At 48.2% G+C, this 21,929-nt stretch overlaps 9 protein-coding genes across 9 annotated transcripts; 5 read left to right on the top strand and 4 right to left on the bottom strand.

The window, feature by feature from the left end:
• Positions 1–305: 305 nt before the first annotated feature.
• Positions 306–1,134, bottom strand: GLAREA_08380 (uncharacterized protein; the record flags this gene model as incomplete). The annotated part of the gene is made up of 2 exons (XM_008090425.1): positions 306–960; positions 1,022–1,134. 2 exons carry the CDS (start codon positions 1,132–1,134, stop codon positions 306–308), a joined length of 768 nt encoding a protein of 255 aa, XP_008088616.1.
• Positions 1,135–3,523: 2,389 nt separating this feature from the next.
• Positions 3,524–5,230, top strand: GLAREA_08379 (SH3-domain-containing protein; the record flags this gene model as incomplete). The annotated part of the gene is made up of 1 exon (XM_008090424.1): positions 3,524–5,230. One exon carries the CDS (start codon positions 3,524–3,526, stop codon positions 5,228–5,230), a length of 1,707 nt encoding a protein of 568 aa, XP_008088615.1.
• An 878-nt stretch (positions 5,231–6,108) lies between these two features.
• Positions 6,109–6,858, top strand: GLAREA_08378 (Isochorismatase-like hydrolase; the record flags this gene model as incomplete). The annotated part of the gene is made up of 2 exons (XM_008090423.1): positions 6,109–6,186; positions 6,235–6,858. 2 exons carry the CDS (start codon positions 6,109–6,111, stop codon positions 6,856–6,858), a joined length of 702 nt encoding a protein of 233 aa, XP_008088614.1.
• A 2,590-nt stretch (positions 6,859–9,448) lies between these two features.
• Positions 9,449–13,089, top strand: GLAREA_08377 (Substrate-binding of HMG-CoA reductase; the record flags this gene model as incomplete). Its single annotated transcript, XM_008090422.1, has 2 exons — positions 9,449–12,648; positions 12,699–13,089. The coding sequence occupies 2 exons, from the start codon at positions 9,449–9,451 to the stop codon at positions 13,087–13,089; spliced, it is 3,591 nt and encodes a 1,196-aa protein (XP_008088613.1).
• A 560-nt stretch (positions 13,090–13,649) lies between these two features.
• Positions 13,650–15,274, bottom strand: GLAREA_08376 (S-adenosyl-L-methionine-dependent methyltransferase; the record flags this gene model as incomplete). Its single annotated transcript, XM_008090421.1, has 3 exons — positions 13,650–13,859; positions 13,936–14,909; positions 14,959–15,274. The coding sequence occupies 3 exons, from the start codon at positions 15,272–15,274 to the stop codon at positions 13,650–13,652; spliced, it is 1,500 nt and encodes a 499-aa protein (XP_008088612.1).
• A 190-nt stretch (positions 15,275–15,464) lies between these two features.
• GLAREA_08375 (Tryptophan synthase beta subunit-like PLP-dependent enzyme) lies at positions 15,465–16,849 on the top strand (the record flags this gene model as incomplete). Its single annotated transcript, XM_008090420.1, has 2 exons — positions 15,465–16,256; positions 16,307–16,849. The coding sequence occupies 2 exons, from the start codon at positions 15,465–15,467 to the stop codon at positions 16,847–16,849; spliced, it is 1,335 nt and encodes a 444-aa protein (XP_008088611.1).
• Positions 16,850–17,179: 330 nt separating this feature from the next.
• On the bottom strand, positions 17,180–18,218 carry GLAREA_08374 (Elongation factor TFIIS 2; the record flags this gene model as incomplete). Its single annotated transcript, XM_008090419.1, has 3 exons — positions 17,180–17,188; positions 17,235–17,981; positions 18,072–18,218. The coding sequence occupies 3 exons, from the start codon at positions 18,216–18,218 to the stop codon at positions 17,180–17,182; spliced, it is 903 nt and encodes a 300-aa protein (XP_008088610.1).
• Positions 18,219–18,659: 441 nt separating this feature from the next.
• On the top strand, positions 18,660–19,625 carry GLAREA_08373 (PHP; the record flags this gene model as incomplete). Its single annotated transcript, XM_008090418.1, has 1 exon — positions 18,660–19,625. The coding sequence occupies one exon, from the start codon at positions 18,660–18,662 to the stop codon at positions 19,623–19,625; it is 966 nt and encodes a 321-aa protein (XP_008088609.1).
• A 270-nt stretch (positions 19,626–19,895) lies between these two features.
• Positions 19,896–21,591, bottom strand: GLAREA_08372 (uncharacterized protein; the record flags this gene model as incomplete). The annotated part of the gene is made up of 4 exons (XM_008090417.1): positions 19,896–20,665; positions 20,760–21,184; positions 21,236–21,483; positions 21,532–21,591. The coding sequence occupies 4 exons, from the start codon at positions 21,589–21,591 to the stop codon at positions 19,896–19,898; spliced, it is 1,503 nt and encodes a 500-aa protein (XP_008088608.1).
• Between the last annotated feature and the right edge of the window lie 338 nt (positions 21,592–21,929).

Raw genomic sequence — 21,929 nt, 5'->3', positions numbered from 1 at the left:
TGCTATTGCCATCTTGAGATGAAATAGCAGCTGAGATGAATTCAACACTGGAACAGGACTCTGCGTTTGATGCCTTTTCAATGCGTGTAGGGAAGCAATTCGTGCTACTCCTCTCAAATACTTGTCAATCCAGTCTCATTATTTCCTAAAGAGGTAAATCGGACGTAGAAACAATTTACTGCACTATAGCGAACCAAGGAGATCCTCTAAATGACGGTTTGGTGATAGCGACATATCCTATAACGCCCTTAAGTTGGGTATATCCTTCCAACGCCAATCGAAAAACAAACACAAAGGTCAGTACTCTAAAACCACGCCAGTGTCCAGACTGCCGGAAGATTTGGCCATCTCTCCTGCCACTCTCCGATAATCTCCGGTACGCGTTCATCAAAACTCGATCTACTAGAAGCACTACCGCTGTCAAAGCCGACTGGGTTCAGTTTCCGCTCTTCCGCTGCAGCTTTGTTCAAAGAGTCAGCAAGATCTAAGATGCCTCTACCGCCAACAAGAGCCTCCTCGTGGTTATCCTTGATATCAACGTTGATGACATGAACTGGCCGATTCAAAGGCGATCCACGATTGAGTAGATCATCAATCACAGCATCCCAACAGCGCTCTTCACAAGTGATAACGACGTCTACAACACCACCCTCAACTCCTTCGCTACCTTGGTCTTTGGCGTGTTCTAGCCTGGGAATTCCCACGCGCCAATCTTGCCATCTCTCAGGCCCCCATTTAACATCTCGATTTCTCCCAAGCATGTTTAATATACCGTTTGCACGATACAGTCGGGCGTCCTTTGATTCCAGCTCCTTATACATGCTATCATATGATGTTTTGTTAAATTGATAAACATTTGGCTGGGTGATTGATGGACCTGGTAGGCGGACAAGAGAGCCGGTGCCAAAAGATATCACAGGATAATTGGCAGCGGCAAGACGAAGGTGTGACTCCATAGATCTGTGGCGGTCGATATGTTAAAAGACCAATAATGTGGTCTGGCCGGGTCAACGAAACGTACCTGTTGTTGTTACTAGCACACACAGTGCAGAACTTGAGCTTAAATCCGCCATCTGCGGGCCCTTCTACATTCTGTCCAGAGCCGTTCGCAGGCTGAGGTTGTGTTTGAGCCATGTTGGAAGCGTGTTTCGGTAACCACGACGTGATGTTGGTAGAATCAAACTATGGTTTGGCGATTTGCAGCAATATTCTGCAAAATCCCAGCTCCTAGGCTACTAACCGGGTCAGCTTGGTACTCGGTGAAGGTTGTAGTAGGCGGAGAATCATAAAAGAAGGGATCAGGAATAAGTTGCGTAAATAAGATTTTGTCATCATTAAAAATAAGACAGCTCCAATATAAAGAATTCATCATGGTAATAAAGCGAAGGGTTGCACAGGAGGAATACATACCACTTGTCATGTCATATCCGCGCGCAAGATCCTTCCATGATCAAGTCAGAAGCGCGTCGAAGTGTGATGGTTTGTGGACGGAGGTGTTTGAATGCGGCTAAAAATCGAGATGTGGTTTTGCGGCGGCGTTGTGGGAAAGCAAGCGGTTGGCGCTAAGGGAAACTACGGTTGCCGACTTTGAGCACCTGGGCAATTGGAAGGTCTCATTGAGAAAAGTCGCGTAGCGATCAGCGTTCAGATACACAGATGTTGGACAATTTTTGTCTAGGAAAGTGCTGGTGAGAATCCCAAGAATATCCGATGTTTTGAGTCACGTATCAAATAATAGATCTTTTTTAAAGCATGTTCGAACAAAGGTTAAGATCAACCAGACCGGGATACCGGGTAGACAGCAAATGTGGTGCTGGGAAACGATTTGTGAGTGAAGATACTTGGTTTGTAATGGTGTTTGGCAATTTTTCTTTCTTTTGGAAACTTGCCCATCTTTCTCTTATTATGCTGATTTGCTGTGGATTTTTTGCTCGCCTACTTTGTGGTTGCTTTTCTTTGAGCGGCAATTTGTTAGAAAGGTCCATTTCGTAAGCACTTCATAATGTCCAGTAGATATGAGAAATGCTTCGACAATCTTCAGCGGGTTTTATATATGCCTAGTCGTATAGCTGAGATGATTCCCTTTCGCCAATCTGCATTTCCTCTTATTTGATCACTTATCAATCTTCTAGACACGCACGCGACTTCCAGGTTGGCTCTTACTACCTCAGGTATTACTGTAGCTGAAGTGTCCCGAATGCCACCAATATCAGCCAACATATAACTATGAGACGAAGAAGAACTCTTGCTCCGGAAAAAGAAAAGCTTTCTGCCAAAAGTCTATTCCCAACAAATGAAGTAATCAACCATTGATGCGAGAACCGAATTTATACCGACCGCATTGCATTATATGAAATGTGGCACATCGTCGAACCCTTTGTTCCCATTCTTCTCCTCACCTATGCAGCACGAATCCACGATATATTGCTTGCTCCGCAGGTGTTTGTCCCCCGCCGTACCGGTCAGAACCAATGGAGCAAGCGCACATACTTGTGATTCGCCAGACGCCCCATCTTGAAACAAGCTAACGTACCGCTGGAAATAACACAGGATAATTATAGATTTAGACGATTGCGCTTGCTTTCCTTTGGGATGGGATGGCATGGGGAAATCCAGAAACAATCCAACTGCAAACATAACGTGGGCGGCCGTGCCTCTTTCATTCTGGTATACGTACTTTCTGGACGGAAGAATAAATACCATCTGCCACCCTTCGAAGAGAGCAACCTTCCACTTTCACCGTCACGTGTGAGTCCGAGAAACAATCGCATTCTCGCTCTGCGCATAGGCGCGGGGTCCTCCTGGTCGACAGCAAGCAGAGGCTGGAGGCGTTTTAGTCTCGGCGCTTCTACAACCAACACAGTCGCACACCACATCTTTTCCCCAGAGGAGACGGGGACGGTACCTCTGCCGCGACACCGAAGACACCTTTTGCTAGCTCGTTGCCAGTCTGCGATCCGAAAAAGCTACATTCTCAGCCCGCCGTGCGTGAGGAACTTGTCTCTCCCACGGGAAAGGATCACCGTTCAAATCTTCGAGTCGCAAAGGGCCTTGTCCGCTTCGATTGGGTGGAGGCAGTGGGGTTAGGCGCTCCTTGTGCGAACAACTTCAAAAGATCAGATCTCAGAGTGCCCTGGCCCTGTGTGTTCGACAGAAAACTATCAACCTTGCCTTCTTTCCAGTCAGGGAATCCCCGATCCTATTGCGACTCTCATCGAGCGTTTGCGCGTCTGTCGCGTTGCGATTCACACCGAGTCGAGCATCCATTCCTTGTTTGAATAAGCAATCTCCGCGAGCTTTTCGAATTCATACTGCATTATCTCTGTGCCGGATTTCTACGCTCTACCGACTCAACTCCTGTTATACACCCTCTATCCGCACTCTAGCTTGCGCCAACTCGAGTTTCTCATCTGCAAACCCTCGTGGCTTGCTGGCCAAGCTCCACTCAGCGTTGGGAGTTTTGCATACTTTGCGCAGCTGGACGACGCCCTGGTGAGTGGGTGGCAGGCTCCAAGATATAAACATGGCCGCAATCATGTCCCCAAAACTGGATACAACCTCACCGCAGGCCTCTCCTCCATCCCCACTCTCGTCTCCCTCATCCAACCCTAATCATCCGCCATTACCTCCTCTAATAACATCGCCGAGTACGCGAAGATCTACGCTGCAACGTCCTTCTTCATTCGCATCCAAGAACCGGCTCTCACAATACTCAGCTTATTCCGGCCCTTCACGTTCGCGGCCTCCCTCTCACATATTTCCCGTCTTTCACTCCAGTCTGGATTATACCCTTGTGCGAGATTTCGCATATCCATCAGTGCACCCTATGCACTTCGGCCCTCCTCCCGAATCTCAAATTCCATCAGGACTATCTACACCAGCAAGCGAGTCGCAGAAGCGGTTGTCGGATCCTGAGGTATCATGGGATATACCTGGCAGCTTTCCATTGAAGAGTGGTTGGGCTCCAGGGTCATGGACTAGCGAGGGGCTGAATAAAGGCGATCAGCTGGCACCAATACATTTTGGCGATGGGCCTCCATGGAGTGAGGACGAGGATCTCCAAAGTCCCGTTGTTGTCAGTTCTCGCCATAGAAAACACAAGTCATCCGGCGGAGGGTTTGGGGGTGGGTCAGGACGGGGCAGAGGTCGACACGGAAGAGAAGAGGGGGAACGAATTGCTAGCACCCTCAGCCGAGAGCAATTTGACCACGATAGACGGTATTTGCTAGAAAAGAGTGGTGACGGAAGTGAACGATATTATGTTAATCAAGGAGATGAGCCCAATGGGCCAGGTGGAGAGATTATAACATACCCTCCAGACCGAGCACAACAAACGGCACAGGGACCCCAGGCTCGAGCCGGTCAGAAAGATTCTCATTTTGCAGGTGTGCTCCCCAGCAGATCCTATACGGACGAGACGGGTCACGATTATCGATCAGAATCGGACGCCTCCAGTTCGGCATCTTCGCCTGGCATGACTCGGCATGACGAATCGCGATATTCGCGAGACTATCAGTTTACGATCGCTTCTCCAGATGAAGAAATGCATGGTAAAGCGGTCGCTTTGTTTGACTTCGAGAGAGAAAACGAGAATGAGCTGCCGCTAGTAGAAGGTCAAGTCATCTGGGTATCATATCGGCATGGCCAGGGATGGCTTGTGGCTATGGATCCAAAGACTCAAGAAAGCGGTTTGGTCCCAGAGGAATACGTTCGGCTTTTACGCGATATCCAGGGAGGTTTAAACAGTTTGACCGGAACCAACGATCAAATGACTAGTCCTGTCGGTGGGGATTCTGGCACACCGACGCAGGCTGAACACAATCAAGCATTTGGCCATACACCAAGTTCAAGCAACGGCAACAACGGATATCCTCAGCCGATTGTATCTACCTTTTCAACATCCTCAAGGGATCTACACCCTTATCCCCAACATTTACTTGGAACTCAAGCAGGACAAGCTCCTCCACAGGTTATCCACTATCATGGTCAGCGAGGTGGGAGTCAAGCTAATACGCCAACAATATCAAATTCACACGAGGGCTCCAGCGACCGAACTAGTAGCCAAGATGCTAAGTTGAGGAAAAGCCAGGATAGCTCGAATTCAACGCCTATCGCCATTCTCCCTGCTGCGAAGCTTGAGCCTTCAATCGAAGTTCAACAGCCCAGCAGCCCTGATAGCGACACCACCGAAGAGTCATCAGACGAAGACAAGGTGGCTCAAAAGTTATGATCTCCGAGGTTCACGTATGAAAACTCGCTTCCAGTTTTGGGCCAATTGGACTGGGCGGCCTCCCACAAGTTTGCTTATACTGGTGAAATTTTCTGATTTGGGTTTTGCGTTTCCAATTTCACATTCAATACCCAGATTCGTCGGCTACATATTTTTGAGTTAGACCGATTGACACCATCGCTTGATTCGATTCCAACCTCGTTATTTGTATTAATCACCATTTGTGGCAAAGTTTTGGATTCTTCTTTTTTTATTTGAGCGAATTAGGGGGTGGTGCATATATGGGTTATGAAGTTTATGAAGACCAGAAGTTTTAATTTGTTTGGACCTTCTAGTCGATTATCTACAATTTAGGGGGTTTGGTTGGGGGAATGTGGTCTTACTATTCTTGCATAAGATGGGGTATGAAATGATCTGTATGAGTTGGAAATGGATTAGGAGAGGAGTAGAATCATGTGGAATGGGGAATGAGTTATGAGTGGTGAAAATGTGAGGATGATAGGAGAGATATTAAAAGAAAATTATTCAGTTGTGTATGTCGAGTTGTTTCTGTTCATGTTTATGATTGAAGATGTGAGATTGATAAAAGTGCTTAGTTGGCTTCATTGACGTCGATATGTCCTCGTATGATCATTAGATATGGCAAGTGGGGCAATACAGCCCTATGGATTCCAACTACATGCCTTTACCTACCATTCGTCCTCCAACAACAACATTTACCAACAGATCATCTTCCTTTTCCCATTCCAAAAGACCGAGATTTTCTCTTTCACAAAAACCATCAGCACAGTAATGCTCGTTCTACAGCAAATCTTATACCATCTAATCGCACCCTAAAATCTACATCGAATCTAACCCCTCCAACAACCCCGCGCAACATGTCTCAACCACAACCACCACCAAACTTCAAACCGGCCCTCATAATAGTAGACGTCCAAGAAGACTTCTGTCCTCCAGTAATCCCCCTCTTCCCCCTACATATCAATTCTGTCTGACAACCCTAGAACGGCACCCTCGCCGTCCCCAACGGCCGCGACATCATCCCCCCGATCAACACCCTCCTCACCCTCCCCTTCCCCCTCAAAATCGCAACGCAAGACTGGCATCCCGCAGACCACATCTCTTTCGCCTCGAACCACGCCAACAAAAAACCCCTCGAAGATACGATTGAAGTCGTTAATCCGCTGGATACCTCTGAGCGGTATGACACGCGTCTTTGGCCCGTTCACTGCGTGCAAGGTAGTCCTGGTGCGGAATTCGCTGAGGGGTTGGATGTAGAGAGGGTTGGGAGGGTGGTGAAGAAGGGTCAGAAGAGCGAGGTCGAGATGTATAGTGCGTTTTATGATCCGTTGAGGACGAGGGTTTGTGATAGTGGGCTTGCGGGGGTGTTGAAGAAAGAGGGGGTAAGTCATGTGTATGTGACGGGACTGGCGGGGGATTATTGTGTTAAGGCTACGGCGGTAGATGCTGCTAAGGAGGGGTTTGTCACTTTTGTGGTGGAGGAGGGGGTTAGGTGTGTGGATCAGAAGGGGTGGGAGGGTGTTAAGGAGGAGCTGGGGGGGAAAGGTGTGAAAGTTGTTGGGATTGAGGGGGATGAGGTTGGGTGGGTTAGGGGTTTGAGTGTTTGAGTGCTTGAGAATGGAGGTGAGAGGGTGTCTGGTGTCTTGACATTGGGATGATGGGGCGAGATATAATTGTAGGAACAGCTAAATGGAGTCGGATTCTGTTTTGGAGTATGGAGTATGGAACTTATATGCCAGCATGTTTATCGTAATACCCTGGATCTCATATCTAAAGAACTTGCAGCTCAACATTTTTTGATCAGCGTACCAATGACAACTAGGTTATATTTCGCTTGCAAGATCTCAAAATACCTCGACTCGCGGTGGACGACATAGGTAAGTGGCCGTCAAAACAAGCTGACAAAATATCCATTATACATTTCGTTCATATTCTCAGTAAATAAGAGTCTCCCGACTCTTTTGGAACTATCAAAGCAAAAGCGTAATTAATCCAATTTGATAGGGTACTAGAAAGATAGAGACTAGGATTATCTTATCAACTACAAGCCATACCATCCAGAAACCCCAAAGTTCCCACGTTAAACCATCATCTTTCCTTGATGCGGAACTTACCATACCCCACGCCGTCATGATGCTCAATATGACATGCATATACGACTGCAGAGTTCAGATGGTGCGAATCGCTCTTAAGTCGTCGATATGGGAGGGGTGGTAAGATCTCACTGCTGTAGCAAGGAATTGTTTGCCAATGGAAATCAGGATGCGAAGTGACGAATATGAATGAGACGGATGGCAGAGGCTGATTGAGTGGCTCGTATGTGTTGGCCAATTAGAGGTTTCTACCTGTGTCACAGAAACAGTCAGATTGCGGTTGCTGCCGGTGGTTGGCGGGGAAGTGTAAGACTTGAGATGGAGGTGGAGATGGGGAAAGCATGTACCATCGATGATCAAATATATGAGGTTGAGAAACTTGAAGTATATGAAATTCAGATCTATCTCCATTTGTTTCGCATGAGTCTTACAGTTTGAGTGCAATCTTCGTATCTGCAAAACTTTGGAAACTTATTATCACTCGACTCGACAATTGAGGCAAGTCCCTAGGTAGCCCCACAGCGAGGCAGCAAGTTATAGGAAGGTCACAACCTCAAATCTTCATATCGTACGCGTAACAGCGCACATGTGCTCGAATCGGTGGTGCTCCGCCTCTTGTCAGCACAAATGTATTGAATCGTCGAAGAACATATGTCGTTCTCATCACCTGCACCTAGAGTCGCACTGAGCAACGTCACGGCGGTTGGCGCAGACACAATAAACCCTTCTACTATAGGCATCTAATAAAACTCAATGCACTTAGTCGTACGGGCATCTAGAATACTTGTCGTTCGCTCAAATACTCGGTGTCGCTCTCAGGCTCGAATACTTATTGTTGCGACAGGTAGGTACTATACCCACGAAGTATCTATACTAATAAAGAGTATTGAAGAGACGTCAAGTATTCGAGATTTAAGCGAACAACGAGTATTTTCTTCGTTTCGACAACGAGTATTTGAGCGACGCGAGTATTTCGAGCGATGATGAGGTTTTAAAAGTTGTTCTAGATTTCACTACTGTACACTATGTTAACTCCCGTACATATACTTCGCTGATAGGTTAGTTGGGCGCCAAATACAAAGAGTTGGATGCAGCATACGTAGTACTCCGTAAAAGGGAAGAAATTGATTAGTGCCGTGGCGATAAGCAGGAACCGTCCATCTCCCGATGTACTGCCAGTGGGATGGCAAAGATTAGGTGCCTCGGGAGGATCCTTCACCGTCTGTTGATGATAAAGTATCGATATTTGAGAGTGCAAACCAGAGCAGATGACTAGTATTAACGAAACATGATTTGTAGGAAATCAAATCTGTACATTCGTAGAACAATACTAGGCGCAACGTCGAAGAAATTCCTGTGTTCTAGTCTTTCTTTCAACGGCCCAGCGGCCTGGATCCCCCTTTGACGGTGGCACGACATGGCCTGCCAAGAGAAGCACGCCCCCATCCCAGCTAAGCGAAGTAAGTTTCTCAATAATCCTGGCCGCAAGTTTGAGTAGAAAGGAATCCACCAACCCCTACTATTTGGGTCGAGTCAACGAGATTCGTACATCCTCTCCTTTAATCAACGTGCTCGCCATTTCGTTTTCTTGAACTGCAGTGTGTGCTCGCGCTTCAACAGCAATTGAGTCGCGCGTTTTATAGGAAGAAGAAGTGCAAGGAACGTTCTTTGGTCGGTCACCGTCGACACCGCCAACCCACTGGAATCGCCGCTTGGATAAGGAGGTACGTCGAATTCCGCACGTTAAATGGCGCCGCGCTCGGGAAATTCTGTGTGCTGTACGATAGGGCTGCGGCTTTGAGTCTATCGTTGCCCGCTATCAGGTGCCTGCCATTGACGGATTTGATCGAGATCTCGAGTGAGAGGGCGTGGTGGGCGAGTTCTATGTTGGGGGTGTTACTCGAGACTCCACGCCCTTCACGCTCGCCCTCATAGCAATGGCACCTGGCAGTTGGAGTGATACGTTTTGCTACTATTTTTGCTATACAATTCCAATCAAGGCTAACAAATGGCGTTTTTACAGGTTGATCGAAAGCAGACCCCTCCGCCGTCCGCCCCTCGATGGCTCTATAGAAAACCGCACGACCTCTCACAGATTTTCAACATGCTGGGCTCCTACTTCCTGCGATCGAAAGCCTCCAGCGGCACCACAGAGACTGCCGCTGGTCCAATATGGCTGAATAAAAAGGTCACTCCTCTACTACAAGCACTTTCATATCGAGCTTGCCTCCACCCAATACACACCATAGTTATTGTCGCCTTTTTCGCCAGTACGACATATATGGGACTTTTACAAAGCAGTCTTTTTGATGGTGCAAAGTCCACTGTAGCCGGTCGAGCGGATTGGTTGTCTCTGCAAGAAGGCAGTCGCCAATTGAGAGTTGGGAGTGAGACGGGATGGAAATGGCAACCTAGCGATGTAGATACCCCGGTGGGACAAGGCGTCGACCACTTGGCTCTTTTGACATTCGTATTCCCCGATTCTTTCGCCGCAAGCTCTCCCCAGACCGCCCCTCTTTCAGACGCCATCCCGTTACCACAAAACCTTTCGGTTACCGCACTGCCATCGACTTCGAATTTCCTTTCTCCTATATCACAGGATAGCGCTTTGGCCTTTTCAGTACCATACGCAAATGCGCCAGAGTTCCTTGTTCAGGCACAAGAACTCCCAAATGCAGGACCTGTGCCCAAGAGCGAGGAGCGTTATGAAGCGGGTGCTACGAAAGAGCATAAGAAATGGATAATGAAGGCCGCGAGGGTCCCAGCAACTCGATTTGGAATCAGGGTTTGGGTCAAAAATGCCTGGACCGCATTCGTGGATCTGCTCAAAAATGCTGAGACTCTGGATATCATTATCATGGTTCTCGGTTACATTTCCATGCACCTCACATTCGTCTCGCTCTTCGTCTCGATGCGCCGTATGGGATCCAATTTCTGGTTGTTTGCTACTACGCTATTTTCATCCGTGTTTGCCTTCCTTTTCGGTCTGATCGTCACCAGTAAGATGGGAGTTCAGATGAACATGATCCTTCTCTCCGAGGGTCTTCCATTCTTGGTCGTCACAATTGGATTTGAAAAAGCCATTGTCCTTACCAAGGCAGTCTTATCCGCTTCCCTGGATACACGCAGACCACAAGCCGACAAGTCCAAGAGAATCGAGAAAAAGTACGGTATGTCGCCAACCTCCATTGGATATGCCGTTCAGGTTGCAATTGGTGAGAAGGGTTATGAGATCATCAGAGACTATGCTATTGAGATTTGTATCCTGGTTGCCGGTGCGGCTTCGCCCGTTCAGGGTGGACTTCAACAGTTCTGCTTCTTAGCTGCTTGGATCCTCTTCTTCGACTGTCTGTTACTTTTCACTTTTTACACCGCAATTTTGAGTATCAAACTCGAAATCAACCGTATCAAGAGACATGTTGCTCTCCGTCAGGCATTAGAAGATGATGGAATTAACCGAAAAGTTGCTGAAAATGTCGCTCAGAGTGATGACTGGCCGAAAGCAGATGATACTTCGGGTGCTCGTGAGACCACGATCTTTGGACGAAAAGTTCGGGATAGCAGCATCCCAAAATTTAAGGTTTTGATGGTTGGTGGATTCCTCATCATCAATCTGCTCAACATCTGTACCCTCCCCTTCCGGGGTGGTAACAACAACGCCGCATTACCAACTGTTACGGGACTTGCGGGAAGCAGTATCCCAGGTGTGGTTTCTTCCCCTCCTATGGACCCATTCAAGGTCGCTTCGAATGGGCTGGATTCCATTTTCGAGTCTGCCAAGTCATTCGACAGATCCACAGTAGTCACGATTCTAAGTCCGATCAAATACGAGCTCGAGTATCCATCAGTGCATTACGCTACGCCCTCCAAAGGTCGCTCATCTTACCAACAGGACGGAGATGAATTCAACGAGTACGGAATGGGTGGGCGTGTCGTCAACAGCATCCTCAAAAGCTTGGAAGATCCTGTTCTGTCAAAATGGATTGTTGTCGCTCTTGCTTTGAGTGTAATCTTGAACGGCTACCTTTTCAACGCAGCGAGATGGAGCATCAAAGAGCCTCTTCAGATGCCACCTCATCATGCGGTTGATGCAGGAGAGCTTGATCGCGCAGAGAGATTTAACAATTCAGCGTCGGTACCAACTCTCAAGCTTCCAGCCATCGACCCACAAGCTAGAGATGAGCTGCAAACTCAGCCTCCTACACCCGCAACCACTGACGATGAGGATGACTTGGTCATGTTCAAGAAGCCATCTGAAACTCAACTTCGCCGAACACAATCGCAAATGGAAAAGTTTATTATGGAAAAGCGTACCCATGAGCTCAACGACAGAGAAATTGTGGAGCTGTCCATGCAAGGAAAGATACCTGGCTATGCTTTAGAGAAGACCCTGAAAGATACTACTCGAGCTGTCAAAATTAGAAGATCCATAATCTCCCGGACAGCTGCTACAGCTGAAACAACCAGCTTGCTGGAACGATCCAAGTTGCCATATGAGCATTACGACTATGACCGCGTTCTTGGAGCTTGCTGTGAAAATGTTATTGGATATATGCCGCTTCCAGTTGGCGTTGCTGGTCCAATCGTTATTGATGGGCAAAGCTTCTTCTTGCCTATGGCTACAACTGAGGGTGTTCTTGTCGCCAGTACCAGCCGTGGTGCTAAGGCTATTAATGCTGGTGGTGGTGCAGTTACCGTTGTCACTGGAGATGGCATGACCCGTGGACCTTGCGTTAGTTTCGAGACACTTGCGAGAGCTGGTGCTGCCAAGAATTGGCTGGATTCAGAACTCGGACAGACTACAATGGCCAACGCTTTCAACTCTACTAGTAGATTTGCTCGATTGCAATCTATCAAGACCGCCATGGCTGGAACCAATCTCTACCCTCGGTTCAAGACGACTACTGGAGATGCCATGGGAATGAACATGATCTCAAAGGGTGTCGAACACGCTCTTAGTGTTATGGCCGAAAGTGGGTTCGAAGATATGGATATTATTTCTGTCTCTGGTAACTTCTGTACCGATAAAAAACCAGCTGCTGTCAACTGGATAGATGGTCGTGGAAAGAGTGTCGTTGCCGAAGCCATTATCCCTGGAGACGTTGTTAAAAAGGTTCTCAAGACAGATGTCGACACGTTGGTTGAGCTCAACATTGCCAAGAATCTTGTCGGTAGTGCTATGGCTGGAAGTATTGGAGGTTTCAACGCCCATGCTGCTAACATCGTTACTGCCATTTTCTTGGCCACTGGTCAGGATCCTGCGCAGAACGTTGAGAGCAGTAATTGTATCACTCTAATGAAGAAGTAAGATTTCCTCAGATCCTTTTAATTACATTTGCTAACACCACTTTCAGTCTCCGCGGCAACCTCCAAATCAGCGTCTCCATGCCATCTATCGAGGTCGGTACCTTGGGTGGTGGTACCATCCTCGAACCCCAAAGCGCGATGCTTGACCTCCTCGGCGTCCGGGGTTCTCATCCCACAAACCCAGGTGACAATGCCCGCAAACTCGCCCGTATCGTCGCAGCCGGTGTCCTCGCCGGCGAACTCTCCCTCTGTTCAGCCCTCGCCGCTGGCCATCTTGTCCGTAGTCATATGGCCCACAATCGAAGTGCGCCACCCACCCGAACCAACACACCAGCTCCCTCAGGCGCCCAAACACCTGTCTCAAGCGCCGTATCTAGCATGCAAGAACGCGCGGGCCTAATCATGTCTCCGGCAGCTGTGAGCCGTGCTGCGAGGTAGTGGCAAGGGAAGAGCTTGGTTTAATGGGGATAGGGAAGGGGCAGGCAAATTTTAATATGTACAAAGATATGCATAGAGCATTCCGTATTGGGAGTTTTTTGAGGGGCGTACATAATAAGTCCCGTTTTTATACTTTCCTCTTGGGCGTATCTTTTTTTGTCGGGGATGGGGGTTTAAAGAGAGAATAAATAAGCATGATATATATTTGATAACCTGATTTGAAAAACCCCTGGGTGCGAGACTTGAAGTAATGGGAGATCACTTATGAGAGTTGAGTTCTGTGTGTCCAAAACTAGAAAATCGAGATAGGAACAGAAAAGGGGGCTAAGTAGTCAGAGCATTGTATGGTCGTTTGGTTAATGTTCGAGTAAGTCACTGACTAATCACGAGATAGATGAGAGTGAATGTTCTTTACAGTTACTTCTGGCTGTCCTCATAACCTAGGACTAATCCATCCAAGTCGCTAAACCATATACGCAACTCGATGCGGCGTTTTAGTACCGGCATATTTACCGTCCACGAGACATAAGTCCAAGTAGCCCTCCATTATCACATCCACCTCACACACCCACCATAACACTAGCATTCTTATACCACCCCAACAGCGGGTTCTCCCCATTCTTCGTCTCCGTCTCCTCGACGTACGCCCATCGCTGCAAGAACTCCTCGTGCGACATCACGCGTGTGAGTTTTCCGGTTAGGAAGCGGTACATGCTTTCCATGACCCGGAAGTCGGTGGGGAAGAGGATGTCGAAGTAGCCTTGGTGGACCTGGTGGGTTATTAGTCGGGTGTGGAAGGGGAGAGAAGCGGAAGGAGGAAGGGGGAGGGGGAAATTGGGGGCTTACGAGAGGTGTAGTCACGGGCACGGTTCGACGCTGATATCGTGTTTGTACGACGGGTGCGTTTATGCCTTTTATGGTATCGGGGAGACTGTGGAAATCACTCGTAACAAGCCGATGATTCGGGAAATTCTTCGCTAATACATCGAAGAACTGCATTAACCGCGTAGGAATATATTCCGGCTCGCTCAGATTCGGAGAAAATGGCAAGCGGCGTTTTATTCCTCGGATAAGTTTATTTTGGTTCAACGGATGCGGGTATCGTCCGTCTGTCGCTGCGTTACGTACGCGTAGAAATCGGGACGCTACGGGGTCGAGCGTGGGAGAGTAGAACTCGTAGAATTCCCCGTTGTTGTCTATGAGGACTTGACCTTGCAATGGGGTTTCAGTGATAGGATCATAGCGAATTGCGTCGTGCGCGAAATTATCAAAGACTTCCATGGCGAGAAAGAAACACGGCTCCGGCACGGCTCTGTCCCAGTCAAACACGGATTTATGTATGATTTCTATCTTGGAGAAATGACCTTTCGAGTTGGAGTTTCGTAAGATTTGCTGGGCTTGCAGTTTTGCGAGGTTCGAGGAGATCTCTATGATTTTGAATTTCGTGCGGTCGTAGACGTCCGGTTCGGTGTCGCGGATGTAGTCGAGGATATTGAGCATGAGAGTTCCGTTTCCGGCGCCCATCTCGTAGATTATGAGGTCGTGGTAGGGGTATTGTGATAATTTGTAGTTGGCGACTAGATATCTTGCTATTGATTCGCCGTAGTATGGTCGAAACAATTCTGTGGGCGTATGCCAGAGTTGCCGCGTCTCGTTTGGTGATTTGAGGTCTAATTTATCTTCGAACTCTGTGTATCTCTGCCCTAGCAATCTGTGGAATTCGGGCTCGTCTTGGAGCTCGTTGAAATTGAATGGGTCTCCGGGTGTGAAAATTACTACTTGTTTCGAAAAGTACCCATATGAGGGATTGTATAAGGAGTCTAACAGAGGTCAATTGGGGTAGGTAGTAAACTGCATAGAGGGCCGGACCTTCAATGAAGTCTCGTGTCAACATCTTCACCCTCCTCGGTCGTTCCCTTCGGTTCCGTAACTGGTTCGCCGTGACCATTGGGTATTTCTCATACTCCTTCGACATGTCCTGAGGGAAGACATCTGTCCTCTGCTGCCAATGACTCTCATTCCTTGGGGCATCATCATCTTGTGTATTCCTATTCGAATAGCTTCTAACCTGCGTGCGTCGAGCGCAAGATATCCGAGGTGTTGGGCGCAGTTTTGGCCGTCCAGCTTGACAAGCGCGATGTGTAAATAGCTGTTTAAACAACCTCGAGATCAGAGGGGAGTCCATGGTGCTGCCCTCTCTGTTGCCAAATGCAGAGTTTCGATGTGGTTGAAGTCGTGATGGCCCAAGCTTCTACAGATTGGCAGGGGTGTGAAGCTTCATATGTCATGACTTTATTTTGACATCCGTTTCAGAAGCATGAGAAATTATGAGAGCAGGTTTAAGATCTAAGCTGAGATGATCGAACAGTAGAAAGATGTCTATGACAAACCACCCAAAAGCCTACGGCAGTGCAGCCGTAGCAATCGCATTTGTGGCTGGTATACTTGCGACCTTGGGCTTCAAAGACTTTTACCCAGATCTAGAACGCAGATATCAGCGCCGACGAGGTCAACCCTACAATCCCGCAGACTCACGACCAGGGAGCACATATCTTGCAGCCGCGCCTCTGAGTCTAGAAGACCACTCCAAAAGTGCAAGAAACTCAAGAAGCAGCTTGCCAGCGCCACCAATACCAGAAGGTATAGAAGGATGTATCGGCAACACTCCACTTTTCAAAATCAGGAGTTTATCAGAAGCTACGGGGTGTTTGATTCTTGCCAAGGCTGAGTTTCTGAATGGGGCTGGGAATAGTCCAAAGGATAGGGTGGCGTTGAATATGATCAAGATGGCTGAGGAGGAAGGACTTTTGACTCCTGGACAGGGAGATACTATTTATGAGGGTACGGTTGGATCAACGGGGATTTCGCTGGCTACTTTGGCGAGGGCAAAGGGGTATAAAGCTTATATTTGTATGCCCAATGATCAGAGTACTGAGAAGAGCGATTTGTTGACGCATCTGGGCGCTACTGTTGAGCGAGTTACTCCGGCGCCAATTACTTCGACTGAACATTTTGTCAATCTTGCTAGGACGAGAGCAAAGGAGCATACGAATTCAAGTGGGACTTCTAGTAAGGGATTCTTTGCTGATCAGTTCGAATCTGGAGCGAATTACAAAGCTCATCTTCAGACTACGGGACCTGAGATTTGGCAACAGACCGGAGGACATGTATGATCAAACTCATCGCCTCACGACTTCGCTTGCTAACACATGTTTAGGTAGACGCTTTTGTTGCCGGTGCTGGAACTGGTGGAACAATCTCAGGTGTTGCACTGTATTTGAAGCAAAACATGGGCATGAGCAATGAGCTCAAAGTAGTTCTCGCAGACCCAGAGGGAAGCGGTTTGTATAACAAAGTCAAGAATGGGGTGATGTTTTCCAATACCGAGAGAGAAGGCACTCGTCGACGACAGCAAGTCGATACCATCGTAGAGGGTATTGGGCTGAACCGACTTACCGAAAATTTCGAAGCTGGAAGAGAGTTAATTGATGATGCTGTCAAAGTCACCGACATTCAAGCATTTAAAATGGCGAGATGGTTAGTTGAGAAAGATGGTATCTTCGTTGGAAGTAGTAGTGCCGTCAATTGTGTAGCAGCGGTTGCTACCGCCTTACAGATGCCCAAGGGGAGCCGGGTTGTTACGATATTGTGTGATAGTGGTACCCGACATCTCAGCAAGTTCTGGAAGAAGGTTGGTGAAGCTGGACTTGAAGAAGGACATGACCAAGATGATTTGATAGAATTGCTTTCACTAAAGTAATAAGATGAATATAAGAAAATAATCGCTGACTTCCGTTCGTAATAACGAATCTATCAAGACCGACATATGGTGCTAAATAATGCTGACCGCTACGGACTAAAGTAATACTCTCAAGAGTTGTTCTCATCGTATTAGTAGAGTACGCCACTGACACCTTGAAAGAAGAGAGTGACACGCTCTCTTGTACGTTTCTATCAAGCCACTCAACGCATTGGATGATTGCCCTGTCAAATCGAATCTATCCTTTGCACTCTCCTGTGCAACCCCCTGAACTCCAAAACCATCCTCAAAGGTGAGCAAGAAAATAAATAGGCAGCATTGAACGAAGATTCAAGAGAACTTTTCTTATTAGTAATGTATCCGAAAACGACAGTAGATTACTTACCTTCCAGCGATTACCACAGACTGTGCACTCACAGAAGGTAGTCATCGGTTCATCAGCACTTCTAGTTTGTGCTTGACTGTACGAGACTTTCTTTTGTCCACATCTACCACATCTCAAGGCATCACTGATACTCTTTTCTGCCATCGGAACCTGTGCCATTTTCATGTTCTCGTAATTTAGCTTCTTATCTTCCTCGATTCGCTTGGCAGACTTCAATTCGTCGTGTGTCATTACAACAAATTTAGAAGGAAGGATGTCCCCAGATAACACTTGAATACCAAGTTCCCTGTTGTCCTTGTTCTTAAGATTCTGGAATAGCGATCGAAGTTTCGCTCGGTAGTCTGAGTTGTCGCCCTTGTGAGACTCGTATGCAGCTTTTTCGACTTCCATTGCCTTTGCGATAACCTGGGTGGGACTCGCATCCGACATGAAAGCCAGTCCGTTGTATATTAAACCAATGCAGGCATCGCGTGTGGGTACTCCGGTTCGTTTCGTGTCGACCTTATCCGTTTCCCAACGTCGTTTGGATACATCGCCGGTGTATTTATCTCCTTTGGATGCTGGTGCTGGCGAAGAGGTGGCCTCGGCTTTTGGTGGCGATGATCCTGACATTTTCTGTTTCTTTGCTTCGGCTTGCTGGATCTGAACTGCCCTTTTCCACTTTCCAATAACTTCGGCAGCAAGTCTAGCGATGTCTTTGTTCTGGTTGCCTTTCTGTTTCGCAACAATCATACCAGCTTTTGTTGCCTGGATAAGGGTTAGTCTTATTCATGCTCTAGCATGCTCAGAAGACAACATGCGTGCTTCTGGAATGTGTTTGACAAACACAGGACATACTCTAAGAAGCTCCTCCGTAGGCTTGACATCTCTCTTCAACGTTTCTAGAATTGTGATAGCTGCCGGTGCCGAGTCCTTATCTCCCACAACCTTCAACAGAGCCTTGAGTTGACTCTCCAACTCTCTCTGAGCCATGCCGGTAGCCATTTTGTGTGCGATTATATTTCGGCGTTCGAGGAGTTCAAGTCCAGGGGTTTCCCATATGTTGTTGGCCTGGAATGATGGGTCGCGCTTGTTATGAGCTGCAGGATACGTGCCAGATATGTAAAGCACCGATGCTGGGTTGCGGCTGAAGTGAGTGGTTGCTCGCTGGATAATATATCACCTCGGTGTTGACATTCGCGATGGAAGCTTGCTCGCAGCCTCATTCTGTGGCGGTGCGGCCCAGCGAGGTGGACCCGCTTTACCCCAGACTTTCGAGAATTTGATGCGGTTGCTCTGACATGCGACAATCATCTCCTGTCACTTCAACTTTGAGTCACCTTTTGTCGAACTAGGCGACGCGATCGAGGACGCGGGACGTCCCCCAAATATAACAAAAAATCACATCGAGCAGTAGCCGCATCTGCCATCCGCAATCAACCCAGAATGATATACGACCTCAATGTCCCATGGACATCATCAACCCCGCCAGCTACCCTCTCCCGCACAATCAACTTCCTCAACTCATTAGGCTATGAGACTATCGCGCTTTCACACTTCTTGAACGCTTCCTCTCTCCCCTCCCAAATTACCAATCCAATCCCTCTCAGTATTCCAACACCTCCAAACACCACCATACTACGAAGATGCACGCTCATCCTTTCCGACCCAGCGCAGAATCCACGGCTCACAGCTCTTGCTCAGGCATTCGATATCCTAGCCCTACGACCTACAACTGAGAAAGCATACTTGAGTGCTTGTAATACGATGCCTGAGATAAGCATTCTAAGTTTAGATCTTACACAGAAATTCAGCTGGCATTTCAAGCCGAAGCCATTGATGACTGCGGTTACGAGGGGGGTCAGGATAGAGCTGAATTATGCACAAGCGACTTCAGGAGATTCTGCAGCTAGGAGGAATTTCATAAGTAATGCGATGGCGATCATAAGGGGTACACGAGGGAGAGGGTTGATTATTAGCAGCGAAGCGCAAGACGTTCTTGGGGTTAGGGCACCGGCTGACGTGGTAAACTTATTAAGTATTTGGGGCTTGGGGAGTGAAAGAGGCGTGGAATCAATGAGTGGGAATCCCAGAAGCGTGGTTGTTAATGAAGGTATCAAGAGGAGAGGCTTCAGAGGGGTTGTTGATGTTGTTTATGGTGGAGAGAGACCTGCTTCCGCAAGCAAGGCGAAGGAAAATGCAAATGGAAATGGGGAAGGTAAGAAAGGAAAAGGCAAACGTAAAGTCGAAAATGGCACACCGGAAAGTACACCGCCTCTGAGCAAGACGCAGGCAAAGAAACGACGTCTCGAAGCTTTAAAAGCGTCAAAAGAATCATCTGCTACACCAACACCTAGAGATACCCCGGATGCCGCATCAGACAGCACTCCAAAATCAAAAGCGCATGATTAAACCAACATAATTTCTCAGTTTAAGTTTTTGTTTCAGAAGTGAACGATATCTACAATATTTCAGCGCCCCGAGTTCCAATGCAAACCCCATCCGATACAACTTCCCAGAGCCTCCGGTCACCTGTGACTTCAACCCTGTACGAAATAAAAGAAACCTATTTGCTGACGCATACTTGGTATAATCTAAAGAAACTTCAATATACACAACCCATTTCATCAAATCATCCATTAAGTAATCACTCCTCCTCGACCTGCTTCACGCTTGAACCTTTTATTGAACAGCAATAGTGGCTGCCGCCAGACTTCCCAACTGCAGACTACTCTCCAGTTTGAACGTACTGATATTAATCGGATTGGGCTGTGCGGGTGCTGCTGCTGCTGCTGGCGTAGCTTCGGGAACAGTTACTGGTCCTGGAGTCGAAGATACAGACAGCGAAATGGTGGAAGATGGCGCTACTGCTGATAGAGCTTGTGGAATTGGAATCGTGGGGAGACTCTTTGAAGATGATTCGGCTACTGCTGAAGCTGCAATAGCACTAGATGGTGCTAAACTGCTGGGTGTCGGACTAGATGCTACCAAAGTAGCTGGAGGTGCTCCTGCAGGAATAGCGCTCGATATAGCGGGCACAGCAGGAGGGGCAGCACTTTGAGCTGGAGCTCCTGCTGCTGGAACGCCAGTAGAAATGAGGGGATCGGTCGTCAGCGCTTTCGATGGCCCGGCGGCGCTCACAGGACTCGCAGCTGCTTGAGCACTGGATATAGCGGGCGTAGCAGCTGGAGCGGCGCTTTGAACTCCTGCTGCAGGCGGACCTTGTGAGACGATTCTGGCTGTGGTGAAAGTTGAGGCTCCTGGGATTTGCATAGACGATGCTGCTGGCGGGTTCATAGCAGCCATATTAGGGATGGATCCTGCGCCTGCCATGACATTGGAAAAGGAACCTGCGCCGCAGAGACATTGACAGTCACATTGGCCGTTTGCTTGCGTTACTCCGGTCCCAGAGGCGATGGCTCCTGGAGCTCCCACGGCTTGTGATTGGACCGCTATTGAGTGATGTCAGTTAAGAATTCAGTATGCGATATGAGACATCTAAGGAATCTTTATAGAACTCTATAGAACATGAGAAAGTGCTCTTACCAGCTGGAGTGGCCGCGGCCGGTTGCCCTTTACTAACAATATTCGCTGTAGTAAGTGTCGCCGAGTTTATAGGAGCGGCGGCGGCAGCTGGATTTCCACTTGGTACTGCTCCTGGAGGAGGATTTACACCTGGAGCCCCGGCCGCTGGTGCTGGTTGGGGAGCTGGATTGGGTGCAGGCTGGGCTGCTCCCGGTTGGGCTGCTGGCGCTGATGGTGGTCCTTGCATAGCAGTGGTGAGAGCCACGACGGGAGCGCTTCCTGATCCAGCTACCATTCCTGCTGGTGGGTTTACACCTGCTGCAGCAGCGTTATTGACCGTAACAGTAACCATTTGTGTGACCGTCAGTGGAAGAGGAGTGACTGTAACCGTCGGTGGTGCACCTGTACCGAATATTGTCGTGGTGAGAAATGACAGTTGTACAGCACTAAGGTAATCAGCATATGCTTTATATGAGCATGAAATAGAGGTATCCTACGGGTCTCCAGACGCTGCTGCTGCCGCCGCCGCTACTTGCTGGGTAACTGTCACAGTCTTCTCTTCCGCCGCAGGACATGTACTGTTTTGTGCTTTATTACTATTTTCCGCGGCGGTGATTGTCTTTGTCACTGCTCCGGCGGCGACAAGAGATATACTTGTTGCTCCAGATCCAGCCTTTGCTCCTCCGTCCAAGGCGCCTAACGCCCCCAGAAGGTCTTCTAGTCCTCCTCGCACATTTAAGTCGGCCTAGCGAGGGTTAACATCTACAAAATTTGTTGTCCAAGGTCACCATACCTGCGTCAAGCCAGCCAGACCAGCTACAGCCAACGCTGATATCCTTAATAAGTCCCTCATCCTGATATGTTATAACTTCAAACTTCAATACTGGGAGCCAAGCCCGTCGAACAAACAAATCTTCGAAACCAAAAAGCTTTAAAATTCCAACAGTCCAGCCGTATAATTTGAAAGAGCGTGTGAATCGAAAAGAGCGTGACCGGCACTTACAGAAGCAGAATCGAAAAACAGCAGAACATACAGAAAGAGCGTCCAGATGGTATGAAAAGGGAATGGAAACAGGTGCGGGGCGAGCTACACCGTGCGTAAGGACGTCGGCGCTTGTACAGGATATAAAATCGCCCGCGCAAAACAATGACGCTTCATGGATCTGTGGAATGGAAGCAAAGCATAGCGAG

This window comes from Glarea lozoyensis, assembly GCF_000409485.1.
Source record: "Glarea lozoyensis ATCC 20868 chromosome Unknown GLAREA9, whole genome shotgun sequence".
Classification (NCBI taxonomy): domain Eukaryota; kingdom Fungi; phylum Ascomycota; class Leotiomycetes; order Helotiales; family Helotiaceae; genus Glarea; species Glarea lozoyensis.
This window is presented reverse-complemented; position numbering and strand designations above follow the sequence as displayed.